Source organism: Aquarana catesbeiana, linkage group LG03 (genome assembly GCF_042186555.1).
Source record: "Aquarana catesbeiana isolate 2022-GZ linkage group LG03, ASM4218655v1, whole genome shotgun sequence".
Classification (NCBI taxonomy): Eukaryota; Metazoa; Chordata; class Amphibia; order Anura; family Ranidae; genus Aquarana; species Aquarana catesbeiana.
Window position 1 is genome coordinate 374763942 of NC_133326.1, and position 15060 is coordinate 374779001.

The following is a 15060-nucleotide window of genomic DNA, read 5'->3' on the forward strand; positions in this document are numbered from 1 at the left end:
GCGTAGAATGTACAAGAGGAAGAAAGTTCCACATTGTGAAAATATTTACGGTATGTCTTTTCTTTTTTCTAGGTGGTTGAAAATCTCCTAGCCTTTTGCTTCTATTCCTTCACGGACAAATCATTGAGTGTTGAATTTCCAGAGATGTTATCGGAAATTATCAGCAATCAAATACCAAAATACTCATCTGGAAATATCAGAAAACTTTTATTTCATCAGAAGTGACTGCCTTACTAAAATTATATATAAATATATAAGCATAAAAAGTTGCCTTAAGGAAAGAATAAGTCAAATTATAGCTTTTACTGTATTGAAACAGAAAAAATCAGACGTGGTAATTGTCCTTGCAACGGTGTACCTAATGTAATTATGCACTACAGTTTATGTGGTTTACAGAGGGCCAAGATTTGGACTATTGAAAACTCATCATTTCACTCCTATGACTGAAATGGGAAGAATAAGAGATAACTAAACCAGTCTGCATTGTGAATAACCTGGTAGCAATGTTTGCTTTGGATAGATTTGTTTTGCTTTTTTTTTTTGCTTTTTTTTTTCATTTTCCTGTCAGGTGTTTTGGGTTTTTTCCTATCTTGTTAGGAAAAGCAAGAATTTGATTGATGCATGGAATATGTTGAAAGTTTACAAGTGTATACAGAAAAGGGAAGTTGTGATTTTTTTTAAGCTACTGTTTGAATCTAGCAGTCCCTCTCAGTTTTTACAAATGGACTTTCTATTTTCTTTTGCTTACATCAGATTTTTTTCTTATTGTACAGATCTGGTCCTTTTTTAAGACTGGGGCAGCTTGCAGCTTTCTTAACGCAAATTAAGAAACCGTAATTCTTACAATGTCTGTTTTCGTAAGTGCTCTAACCATATTGCTAAACTAGCTACCTAACATTTTTTATGTACTTGTCCACATGTATGATAAAGCTATATGGCCAAACTCCCTGTCTGATTTTGAAATGCATACCAGCTGCTGTCATGCTACAGGGAGAATCTCTCCTGCCTTCTGGTTTAAAAATATTTATAATGTGTTAATGATTTTATAAAATGGCCCATTGCAGGTTTGAGCCCTGCTACTGTAAAATCAGCATGTAGGAGATTTTTAAATAGAAGAGATGTTGTTTGCCAACAAAGGTTTCCCTATACTTTGTTCACATGTGCCATAATTTGCTCAGAAATGCATAGTTCAAAGCTGCTGTAGCCATTTCATAGCTTGCCTATGTGTATGCATTTATTAGTAAAATGTAATATATTTAATAGCCATTCATTTTAAGATATTTTTTTTTCAGATAAAATAAATATTTTTTACTTTATCAGGGTCACTACAAAACCACTTTACCGCAGGGTCATGAAAAATAAACCACAAAAAAAAAAGTTTTGACTTGGTAAAAGGAAAAAAAAAGTGTCAAGCTTCATTACTGTGTATAAATAGTTTAAGCTACTTTATATTTATACTTTTGAAAATTGTATGCCATATTGGTATATTCAGACATTTGGACATAAACATGAAAGGGCTACTGCAGCTTGAAAGAACAATCTGTAATATCATTAAATGCTTTATATAATATATGAGAATAGTTATTGTGGTAAGGCTTCATATGACAACAGTTCAGAAAGTGTGTGTCACAGATTGTCAAATTTAATTGAATTTTTAAAGTTGGTGTTGAGTAAATTCTCTTTGTAGACTATGTTTAATGCATTAATCTGATGTTTTATGGTGATGTTTCTCAAAGAATAACTGGACTATAAGCACTTAGGTATTTTTAGTATATGTGTTGGTATCTCCTTTTTCTAGTTCTTAAAATAGGATGTTGTCCTAGTTAGATTTCAGGGCTCATTCCACTTAGGCCCGGGCTGCCACAGGATCTCCATCATAGACTCTATACTCTCTCCCTGTAGAAGTATTGAGGGGAGAAACTTGTTTCTTTTTGTCTACGCAAGTTTTAATGAAATTCCAGGGACACAAATACTTGCATGGTTAAAACCCTCACATTTTTCAACTTTTTACAGTTTTATTACATGGAAAGTTTTCATATTTGTTTTTAGAAGCAAACTTTTCAACTTTTTACAGGTTTCACAGAATAATTGCTGTCTGTGGGAAAAAATAAAATATTCCTAATATTTTTTGTCAAGAAACAAGAACACATTTTTAAGTACAAGTGCAATGTATATGCTCAGTAACTCAATGAAATTTCTCAGGATTTACATGGCGTAGTGTCAACTCCTCCCCACTGCTCTACCTCCTGGGTCTCTAGTTGAAATGTGTCTTGCAACTTTGGAAATAATGTTCCGTATAACAAAAACTGTAAACTATAAATTGTCTATTGCTAGTCCCGTGGACAGTATTCAAAGCACTTAGTTTTTTTTTCTTTTACATTTTTTACTGACCCACACTTATTTTTGAAGGCAGTATTAAGTTAAAGAACTGGGTAAAAATATGTCACTTAAAAAAAACATTTTTTTTTTTCACATCGCCTGCTTTATATATTTTTTTTCTTTAATGTGCCCTGGCCAACTTTGTTACCAAGTACATTTTGCTGTTGTATTTTTAAGTATTTTGATACCCTTTTTTGCTTTATGTGATGTAAATGGCCTGCTGTTTCGTAATGTCCATATCTCTGTAGTGCATAATTTAGATTTATTAGTGTTAAAGTTGCAAGTTTTTTTTTTTCTTAAGGTTATGTCTTTTCTTTGAGAATCTTTAATGCCTTAAAGGTAGGGTATCATGTTAATAACACATCTTGTTCCAGAGTGTTGTATATTGTGAAATGTCAGCTAATTGAATATGGCCACACAAATCTAGTATGGCAATTCTAAGTAGAGGGTTATTATTGAACTTTGTAGCTAAAGTTCTACCTTTTTTCCTGAGCCTCGCTGTGAAGTTCTTTGGGCATCTCCTCCTTTTCTTAGTTTTTCTTTTGTGCTTATTAGTGTGTCAGAAGATGGTTCAGATCTCTTTGAATAGCAGAGGCAGCATGTAAATTGAAATTAACTCAGATAATCTTCACAGTGGGGCTTGGGATGAATATAAACTTACCCATATTTTTCTTTGAATTAACTTACAACCAAAATAATTTATTTTCTTTAAAATCGCCAGCTTTTAGAAATGTGTAGGACTCTGGAATCTTTGTTACCTTAACACCTTCAACCTGTAAAAGATCAATGTGTATAGCAAGCTGCCAAGATCATTGTTGAAGCCTTGAGTCTAGGTTCACAGCTGCCTGTTCATGTGCGTTCACAGTTGCCTGTTCATTCAAATTGGCTACTGTACACATGAGAAACACAGGGAAAAAAGTCCCCCCCACATTTTTTTCTGATCCATGGGGTGCCTTTAAGAATTAATGATATCCCAGTGCTTCTGCTAAAAAATCAGCACATTTTGCTTGTGGGTCCGGAACGGGCATGTTTATGCAAGTGTTCCCATCCCAATCTGCACATATGTGAGCCTAGCCTTAAAGCAACTTTGAGCTACAGTTTGGGAATGCTAAACAGAGATGGACTGGCAGTTCACTTTAAACAAGCCCCTAATAGTCTTCAACCGGCTTTCAACACGTTTCCAGTAGTGCTGAAACTTGCAAAAAGTGTTCTGAAGACTGGCAGTAGTGTGTTCAAAGGGACAGCCTACACCCCCCACTAACATCTCACTAGAACTGAAGAATGGTTTAAAGGCTTCAAAAAAAGCTATTAGAAACTTAATTAAAGCTTTGTAAATGCTTTTAAAAAAGCCTGCTGCACACGTGACTCTTATATAGACAATAACCCTATTGTACAATGTCTAAACATGGTAAATTTAATTAAACATATGTCTACCTAGGAGGCCCTTCCTTATTTTATAAAGGGTACTTTAAAATACCAAATGCACTGCGCACAAAAACAGTTTGCATAGTTCAGGGTTTATATTTTTTCCTTAGAGCACATTCAGTGATTATAATGTAAGCCAGCCACTCTGCTATAAAATTGAATATGCTGTCTCTGTAAAATTCAGAGGTCACCCCTTGTTTAATAGGAGGAAAAAACAATGCTGAACATGCTGATAAGATATACTTTGTTCTACTATGACAGAGAACCCATCCCTATATAATATATTTTCAATCTGTTCAATTACTCCATTTATGTTACTAGGTCATCAACATATTGAAGAAATTGATTCTGGACAGCCACACTCCGATAAAAGCCTTTATTGTAATGAATAGTCAACGTTCATGTGAAAACAGAAGCAGGACAAACAGCTGACGTGTTTCACAACATCATTGTTGCTTAGTCATAGCTATGAAACGCGTCAGAGGTTTTTCCTGCTTCTGTTGTCACATGAACATTGACTATTCATTACAATAAAGGCTTTTATCAGAGTGCGGCTGTCCAGAATCCATTTCTTCAATATTACTCGTGCTGAGCCTGCACCTGGCTTCCACAGACCTAATTCGCCCCTGAAATGGAAAACAGGGACGCACCGGACCCCCTGCTGAGAGCCCAGCACAGCTAGTGTGAACCCAGCCTTAATAATATATAATAGTATAAAAGTAACCCACAGCCCTTGATATAAAACCATTTTTTTTATATTATTTCAGTCAAAGGAGAAGTCTATGGGATCAGGAAAGTTGCTAGTCCTATACATCAAAATCTTAAAAAGGTTTATTCACGCATTACTAGCTAAGCTGTGAATGCATGAATAGTATGCATATATCCAATGATATATTGATAAAGTGGCTTAAAAGCTATATGTTTAATGCCCATTGTTTTCTTGCTTTGGGCATGTTATTGAAACATGGTGATTGGCTTGGCAGCAAGATAATGAATTTTCTCCTGCAATACAACTGAAATGATTTTTGAAATCCCCACTCTACCTACACCCATATAATCAGTTCACTTTACATTATTAATGCATTCTTTAAAAGCTATTAAATATTTGTTTCAGTTCAGATAGTGGTAACACCATCTGGCTATCTATAATCAAATAGCATATTGTTGATCTGTGGGTTAATGGTGTTAAACAGTTTGTTTGGTCATTAGACATGGCTAGGTATGATTATGAAAAAGTAACTATGGTGGTTTCTGCAGTCAGTTGAATATAACAGAAAATAAAAATAGGTAATTAGTGCCTTTTAAGATTGCTCTTACCTAAAAATGGACATGTATTTGAAACACCATTTAACATTTGTATTGTCTTTAGTTTTGAAGTATAGCAGTGAACAATTTGTTTTTGTCATATTCGTGTAGATATTTGTGTTCTTTCGTAAATTTTTCTCTTCACCTTCTGTCCTACTGATACCCCCATGGTATAGCCAACCGTTTAACTTCCTGTTTCCCCTCTCTAGAGTGCATTCCTTATGTATACCTAGGGGTAATCCACTCGACAGGGAGTCAGTAGCAGTGCCAGTATCCCAAATGACATCAGGATGTTCAACCCATAGCAATGCCTTTGTTTCACAAAGACAAGGAAGAGAGGGGAACCCCCCCCCCCCCAAAGAGCACACAAACAGTAACAAAAACCTGAAAATGTAATCTTTCCCCATTCAATATAAAGCAAAGAAAATAAAACTGATAGCATATCGTTTTAATTTAACAAAAAAATGTATTTTCTCTGATAGCATTGTAACCAAAATAATTTATACAACTAGATGATATCTCTCCTTTTTTGTGATGTTCTAGTAGAGTTTAAGCGTGTCTATATTTTTTGAGTTTTCTCAAGGGAACCACATTAACATTGACTGCACATAACCTCATATGTCTACAGGCAGAGGCCTGTAGAAAATAAGTTAATGTAGCAAGTTTGTGTCATCCCCATAGCAAGCTGTGGAAAGCATCCTAAAAGGTTTGTTTCATCGTGCTATGAAAACTGCAGGTCAGTTTAGCCTTATAATTTTTAGCACAGTGTAAACATGGCCTTACACATGGTTAGATTATTAGTGCATTGCTTGGGCTAACTGTCATTTTTTTCTCACTGAATTTTCAGCCCAAGGTGGTTCTGTATCTAGATAAGCAGAGTTTTATTGTACATACCAGAGATGTAATGGTCTCTTGTATTGGCTTACCCACTTATCAGTAATGTCAATGATGTCTTTAGTTTCTGTTGTTATGACAGTTTTATTTAATTTCTTCTAAAGGAGAGAATTTGACAATCTTGCCATGTCTTTCTTTGCAGGGTCTGTAAAAGAAAGACCAAATATTCGTTATACAGATTTCTTGGCAGTGACATCACACTGAGTAAAGCCGGCCATAGACGGAGCGATTTTCTTTCCTGCAACCACAGGTTGCAAAAAAGAAAATCACTTGATTCCCCCATCAACACAGTCAGTGTTGATGGGGGAGTCTCTCCCATGGAGCCATTGTGTTCTCCTGGCAGGGACTGCTTACTTTTGCAAACAAGATTTTTTTTAAAAAAGCTGAACTGTGTAATTAAGGGATAGTTCCCAAATTGATTAATTCAGTTTATTATGAACAAAAGAATACATGAGTTAAAGTAATGTAAGTAGTCTTTGAACACTGTCTCCTGTGAGATGCAATAACAAGTTCCATAGATTGCTAAATATTTCACATTGCACCCTTTGAAAAGCAGCAGTAATCCTTGGCAAGTATAACTACTAGACTTAATTGCTTTGTCTGCCATATTACGGATATTATAGTATACCATTTTAAGCATTTGATAAATAAAATATTTTCAAATCTGCAGACGTAAGATATCCTTTAAATTGATTATCATTATTATTATTATACAGGATTTATATAGCGCTGACAGTTTGAGCAGCACTTTACAACATTAGGGCAGACAGTACAATTACAATACAATTCTATACAGGAAGAATCAGAGGGCCCTGCTCATTAGAGCTTACAATCTATATATTCAAACATAACATTATTTTGCAGAAATTATTCTAAAAAGAAACCTATTTTTGGAAGATTTTAAATAGAAAATAAACCAGTTGACTCAAAGTCCTGAAATTCAAAATGTGAATGTTTTCATAAATTTTTCCTCAGATAGAATGACCATAAACACAAATATAGAGAGATGGAAGGGCTACTGCAGCTGCATAAATCATGCAATGTAATCAAATATTGTATAATAGATTTTTGTACAGTGTAAAATAAGAGCTTTTATAATATAGTTTTGCATTTTTTTTTCTTTTATGGGGGTTATTTTAGACATTGATAGAGAGATTACTTTCTTGAATGAACGCCATCATTCTGGCTTATATAGCTGTATACATGTTCACTTTAGCATTGTGGTCAAAAAGGTTTTACCCACGAATCTAAGCAGCATTAAGAATGAAATACATGTAAATAGCATTTTAATCTATTCATTTTCAAGAAAAGGCCAGCATTTACTCAGATTACAATTCTGCTATTTTTAAAAGTAACATTCCCCATGAATCGAATCCCCATGAATCAAATCCCCTACATTTATCACTGTTCAGAGAAACGGTGGTTAATTTGAATCCCTTATTTGTGTAGCCATCTTAAAGGAAAAAAGACAGATTCTGAGTAACAAGAAATGTACAAACTATTTATATCATCTATTAGGCAAGGGGAAGATTTGAATGAATACAAAAATACTTGGAGCAATCCAATCATGAGTTTACATTCAAAAAATAAATTAAATTTCAAAGCCCAGCTGCCCTAAAATCAGGTTCTGAAATAGAAATTGCAAAATATGCAGCAAACAGATATTGTAAAGATATAAACTATTGCCAGGGGATTTGAATGAAAGCCAGGTATACCACAAGTAGCAATTGGCAGATCTGCCTATTGTAATTTCTCTAGTTTGTTTTTTATAGGGCTTGTACATATATAAAGAGACTACTTGTAAATCCTACTAGAACTATAAGGATGCCTCCATTTTGTAGTCTTATTTTTCAGGGTTCAACACCTGGAGGTCAGGTCATTTTCAGAATTGAGAAACAAATACTGTGTGGTCCAGATTCACTAAGTGCATTCAAGTTATATCCCGACCACGACACTACCTGCCTGGAGTTTGCATGTTCTCCCTGTGTCTGCGTGGGTTTCCTCCGGGTACTCCGGTTTCCTCCCACACTCCAAAGACATGCTGGTAGGTTAATTGGATCCTGTCTAAATTGTCCCTAGTATGTATGAATGTGAGTTAGGGACCTTAGATTGTAAGCCCCTTGAGGGTGTAGGGACTGATATGAATGTATATGTAAAGCGCTGCGTAAATTGACGGCGCTATATAAGTACCTGAAATAAATAAATAAAAATAAAAAATAAAAGTTCTTGTTGCTATGGGCTCAGAATCCATGGTGCACGTCAGATGTTGCAGGCTACATTGAGAGAAGTGTGGGCAGCAAGAAGCAGACTTTTTCTATGCAGTGCTGTTTTGCCCCAAAGTCATGAGGGCACTCAGCATGGTGTCAGGAATAATTAAGGAGCACACCTTTAATACCTGTGTGAATGAGACCTAAGAGAGAGAGAAATAACTTTATGACCTCCACTGCTCCATCGGTATTCAGATAATTGTGTCTTTTTTTACATTGGGCTTTCAAATTCAAATAATAATATGTTGCTTTAGTTCCCGTTTCTGAATTTATTCCACCGTGAACTGTATTCCTAGGTGTTTAGTATAATTTTTAATTTTGTAATTTGTAGTGACAAACATGGGGGCTGACATTGCTGCCTTTTTAAGCTGTTGCTTACCTGCCTAAAATATTTACATATATCTTCATATGTCTTCTCCTGGAAAAAGCATGCAATTAGTGAAAGAAGCCACTTAAACAAGTATGCTCCAGGTCACTAAATCCCAAGATAGTGAATACACAGGGTGAGCATGACAGGGACCTAGCAGCTTAAAAACAATTGCAGCCCAAATATTTCTGCTCTCCCATGTTAACTTTACATTAGATATTCTGGCAATTTGGTATGGTAATTTTCTTATACATCACTATACAAGGAGATTGAGTCACATTACAAACAAAGTTAGCCATGCATGCAGAGTCAATCTCTGAAAAATCTTGACTTTATGGCTGGTGTTAAACAACATAATTTTCTGTATGATAAAATGAAAACTTGACAGTACAACCAAGACATACATAATCATACATTTCTTAAAGTTAAACATGCCATTTATCTTGATATCCCATGGAAAAATACCATTGCTGTGTGAGAATTGAGCGATTTTCCATGCAAATGTTCATCTTTCCAGTCATATATGATTGGAAGATACATTTCATCACTATTGGCCTTTTTGCCTTACTTTTATGATCCATGAAACAAACCAATGTAATGTAAATCTGGTCATTTACCTAATAGATTGTCAAACGAAAGTTCATATGAACATTTGTGCGAAAAGTCTTAACAATACATTTAATGACATGATGAATGTAGTTCAAAAGTACTTCAAAAAACGTATGCTTTTAACATTTGATGTTGGAGTGTACTTTCCTGAATGAAAACTACATTAACTCTTAGAAATTTTGTTCATTCAGTTTTGCCATTTTGCTCCTTGAACACCGATTTGACCCCACTATTAGTTAGAAAATTAAATGAATGTTCTTAAAACAAGTGTGTTCACACAAAATTCTACTGGTGTATGACCAGCTTCATTTGATAGAATCAAACATAAAAATATATTTCTGTGGTCATGTTGAACTTCTGGATTGTTCTGATAACAAAATAGGTTTATGATAGTCCTGTATAAATGTGGACCTTGATTACAAGTTAACACATACAGGACAAAGTGGAGAAAAAGACCTTTAGGTCCCTTTCACACAGGCTTTCTGATCAGGTCCGCCTGTCGTTTTTTCAGGTGGACCTGATCTGACGCTCCATTCAGCCCTATGGAGCGGCGGATGTCCGTTGCTACATGTCTGCTGACATCCGCCGATATCCAATCCTTTCCGTGAAATCCAGACAGATGGAAACCCTATTTTCCATCCGATCTCCATAGAGGACAGCGGGGCTTTGACAGGTCCATCTTCGCACAGTGAGCGTAGATGGACCTGTCATCCGCCTGCTCAGCGGGGATCAGCAGAGCAATCCCTGCTGAGCAAAGAGGAGTCCGTACATGGACGAGCCCGTGTGAAAGGACCCTTAGACAATTTAAACATCCCGGTACATGCAACCCCACCTTCCTGAATGGTCATAGCTAATGTAAGACCTTTAGACCAGTACACCAGCTGGTGTACTACTTAATGTGCAAACACCTACATTATGCCAGTGAAACCTAATGGCCTAATAAGGTAGCCTGCTTAATTATTGTGTTTCTATTCTCTGAATAAAAATGATGATATCTTATCTTAGTGTATGGCCTAATACCTCCCTCATGCCAGTTAACGCATTAAACTCTTATGGGGAATGTGAATATAAAATTTTTTTAACAGTCTCTTTGGGGTAGAGGGCTGGAATTTTGAACCTTTCTTGGGGACAGTGCTGCCCCATTCTCCCTCCTCTACCGACAATGTTAAAGCCTTGGCATTCAGCCACATGATCTTTGTTGGAGGATCACAGTTTTGACTGGCTGATCCTCCCTTGTAGAGACCTCTCAGCCAAATGACTAGGATTTTCAGCCATGTTGCTGACACTGTAGAGAGCCCAGAGTAGTATTTAAAAAGAAGAAAAAAAAATAGATTGCTGTCTAGTCATATTGTTTGTTTTTTTTCAGCCCAACAAGACTTTTGACATCGCTTTAATTGAAATATGACCATAGGTGGGCTGTAATTGTGTTACTAATTGTGCATATACAGTAGCTATAAAGTGCATATTGGTATAATGTAGATAATTTGAGAATATGATTCTGGCATTGTGCCTTACATTTTTAACATTACTTTGCAGTATATTATTGCAAGATTATTTTCATCATTTACCCTTACATTAATTTTTCCCTTGTTGAGTGTAACCTTTGCCTTTCAGCTTTTCAGTAATATATAACTTGTCACATATCGCATTTATGCATTGCGAGTTTAAAGTATCATGTACATTCGTCATTTTGTCATCAATCACAATTATTTGCTTGTTACTATCCATTTCATTGTACTTAATATTACGTTGCAGCTCAGTAATACAAATGGATGTTTGTGATTGAAAATAAATGTATTCTGGAATAGATAGAGGCACATAGAATCCTTTTTTTTTTTTTTTTTGTATTTTTTTGTATAACAATCCATTTATTAAGCATTTGGCCAACTCACCAGGTCAGTTTGTTTTAGACCCCTTTCACACAGAGGCACTTTGCAGGCGCTGCATCGCTAAAAATAGCACCTGCAAAGCGCCCTGAAAGAGCCACTGCTGTGTCTCCAATGTGAAAGCCCCGAGGGCTTTCACACTGGAGCAGTGCGCTGGCAGGACGCTAAAAAAAAGTTGACCAAATAGCGCCGCGAAATTGGCGGTAAAGCGCCGCTAAAAATAGCAGCGTTTTACCGACGACGACGCCCCCGTCCCAGTGTGAAAGGGGTTTAGAGCAGCCTGGTGTCTGTAGGATCAGTTTACTAAGATGCACAAGTAAATTTAGTTGTTATTTTTACAAACTATTATTTAGTGAGGAAAATGTTCAATTCACAAAGGTTAAGAGCCTGTGTCAACAGGCTTTGAGCTTACGTCAATAACGATGGTTTGAGATGCATCTGAGATCATTCAGAATTCATTGACAGGTTCATTTGACCCACAGTTGGCTTTCTTTTGACCTATATTTCACCTATTAACACAGGCCCTAATATTGTTTAGGAATGAAGTTAGTAGTTTTTTCACATGAAATGAAAATATAGCTAGAAATCCTTTATTTTTGATATATCAATGTTATATCTCAGTCGCAAATAGTTTATTTTCCTGCTAAACTCAAAAGAGCTCCCAATTGTTGTCAGGCAGAATAATCAACTTTTAAACTTTGTTTTATGGTGATGGGTGTTAAAATACTGCAAAGAATACTATATGTCATTGTTACATTGATAATGTGAAATAATCCTTTTTGTGAACCAGCCATTGCATTATAAACAGATTATGAAAATGAAGCACATAACACTTGTGATAACACACTTTTGTGAATTGACCCATCTAAAGCTGGCCATACACTCATTGAAATTCAGATGGTCCCTGCTTAACCTGTAGAATTTCAATCAGTGTCTGACATCCCTGCTTGACAGAAGTCAATTGTTTGATCAACTTCTGTCGAAGGGACATGCTGGAAGGCTTTTTTCAGTCAGCAACTTTAATTGCTGATCAGTGTATTCTGACAGCGGCAGGTCCCGCTGTCAGAATATGTACTGGTTGTAGTGGGGGGGGGGTTCCTCCATCCACTTTGTGTGAATGGGAGAATCTTTTAGCTTACTTGCTTGCTTAACAAAAACTAAGTGAATGGCCAGCTTTACTAGAACAGCCATATACTTTGTCACTGCTATGCTTTAACGTCACTTGTCTCCATAAATTTGTTACATTAACTGCAGTATCTGATCATCTACCAGTCAGGTTAACATGATTCACAGTGACCCGAATACCAAAAATTGAATCTGGGCAGTCACAATTCATACTCCTAGATGCTGCCTGAAAGGATATAAAATATATTTTTCTTTTAAATAGAGATTCTTTTCTCAGTGTCTTTGTTAAGCACAGTCCCAACCTATTGTTTTCATGTGTCTATAAAGATCACAAAGCTGAATGTTTACCAGGCTGTGTAAAATAGCCATTACTGAAATACACGTTATTCAAGGTAAATTCTTGTAAGTCTTTACCATTACTGACCTATGCAGTTAAGTCCCAAAGCACAGTGTGGCTTTTACATAGAAAGCAAGTGTTGTAATACAATAGTGTCCTGTTTTGAAGTGTAAAAATGCTGGGAATCTCATTGCACCCCCTTATGGGTTATAAGAATATATCTAAGAAGCCATATAACAGTACCAAGTGCTTTAATCCATGGTACACTAGTCCAAAGTGATATTTAGCATCCTGTTATAACATATGAGTGTACTATTAATCAAAGATATTCTAATTCTAAATTGTTGATCTAGCTGTCAACTTTTTTTACACATCGATATTATTTTCAAAGATTGGCATATTATAAAATGCTTTCCTTTGTTCAGTACATTGCTATAAAATATGAGCCTTGCTGCATGATAGGAATGTTCTCTTGTCCTAGAAATATGAAAGGGATACTGGGGTTAATATAATAAAGGTTAGTATAACTAGTGAAGTGAATGTTTGGGTATTTAAAATTAACCTGGGTTCATCCTTTTTACAATCACATATAAGGCAAATAAAATAAATTTAAAAAAAATAATAAAAAAGGATTTTTACTAGAACCTGTTTGGGTATGCAAAGTAAATATAGCCTTACCTTCTTCTCTAAACTTGACCTTGCTAGGTGAACAGCCTCCTTTAACCACATTAAACCAGCCTCACTGGTTGGTTAGTTGGTTGGTAGAAGCAATGCTGTTCTATGTTTAGATTCTCTAAATTATAACCCTTTGTATTTCCAACACTCGAGGAACACAAATGCATCATATTTTCCATGCTTCTTAATAGGACTGCAGCTCTACTAATTAGTAGCATTGTTTAAAATAGGCATACCGAATATTTCATCTGTAGTTCTGTTAGGAGAGTTGAAAATCATAATCTCTTAGCCATCCTAGGGATCTGGCTTGGAGAAAGCTGCCATAAAATACATGATACCTGTGCATAAGGAGAGGCTTGTGTGTCTTAATATGTCTAATGACTGCTGGTGAGAAAAGTTTCATATGTCTGTCAATTGTAGTAATTCAAACCTGTTATTTTTCTATAGTGTGTTGGTCTATGTTACACGTGTAGAATTCTAACAAGGCTCTTTCAAAAGTTTTTGGGGTTTTTTTTGATGATGGAATGGAAGAGTTTTATTACGATATAGATGGTGGAAAGTTTAAGGTCAATGACGGGCTTTAAAACAGGTTAACTGTATTCTTTACCAAGTCCCCCTGGTTTTGGTCACCTAATTACAAAAGCAACATGCTATCCCTTTTCTTACTTTGTTTTATTTAGGGTTTTTTTTTTTCTTTGTGTTGCTTACTAATGTGACTTTTGGATTGTTATAGCTTAACAAAAGTAAATGGAGATTATTTCCTCCCGATTTTAAGGAAATGCGTATTTTAAAATACCCCTTCTCCTACAAAGTAACCCTGCATATATGAACAGATTGAAAGTATGTCAATATTCTATTTTTTATAGAAATACAAGAATACATTATAACGGGGATAGATCTGATTATATAATGGTGTAAGGCCTTAATAGAAAATAATGGAAAAAAGCATATTATATAAATATATATATATATATATATATATTATTTTTTTTATCATCACATTAATTGTAAACCCTGTATATGAATTAAAACAGTAACTCTCTGTTTAAAAAGGTAGGGTTTTTTATACATGCTGAATTAAAATTCACTTGTAATGTCTTTTATCTTTATTTTGTGAAATGTTGGACTGTAGGGTCTTTTGTGTGGAACTGTTTTGCATTTATGTTCTCTTAATTTGCTGTTCGGGTAAAACCAAGTCACATTTGTACAGATGTTGTGGTAGATGTCAGACATCTGCTGCTTCTCTAAATGAAAAGAGACATTGAAATCACATAATAAAAACCTGCTTTTTCATTAAACTACGTCTGAGCTTTGTATTTATTATGCATTTCCTGTTATCGGTCATTGCATACTTACGATAGATGTGTTTTTTTTTTCCTCTCTGGTGTCCATGTATCATTCAGTAATTGGTTTGATTCACACTTTTGCATTGTATTACTGCACAGGTTTTAATGGGCCTATACCTTTTTTTTTCCAACAATGCCCACCACAGATGCTTTACATCTGTGCAGTGTGATGTGCTTAACCACAGGTTCAATATGGTGCCTTTTCAAATGGATGGCAAAATGTAATTGGTCTGTGTGCTTCTGTAACACATATGTTATAACAATATTAAGGAGAGAATCTGTCTCTAGAACTCTGAATATTATGGTAAAACAGCATTCACCAGAGTTTTATTATTGTTGAAATAGAGACTATACTAAATTTCATCCAAAGCACGACTTCGGGAAAATTTGATATCAGAAGTGAGGGTTGGATTGGAGACTGAACTCTGTTCTTACGTAACATGGA

General features: G+C 35.4%; 1 protein-coding gene across 1 annotated transcript in view; it reads left to right on the forward strand.

Moving 5' to 3' along the window:
- NR3C1 (nuclear receptor subfamily 3 group C member 1) overlaps positions 1–14567 on the forward strand; it is a 274894-nt gene extending 260327 nt beyond the window's left edge. Inside the window, exon 9 of the mRNA XM_073620637.1 lies at positions 73–14567. Within this exon, the coding sequence (XP_073476738.1) occupies positions 73–225 (153 nt within the window). The 3' untranslated portion in view covers positions 226–14567. The remainder of the gene's footprint in view (positions 1–72) is intronic.
- The last annotated feature ends 493 nt before the right edge of the window (positions 14568–15060 follow it).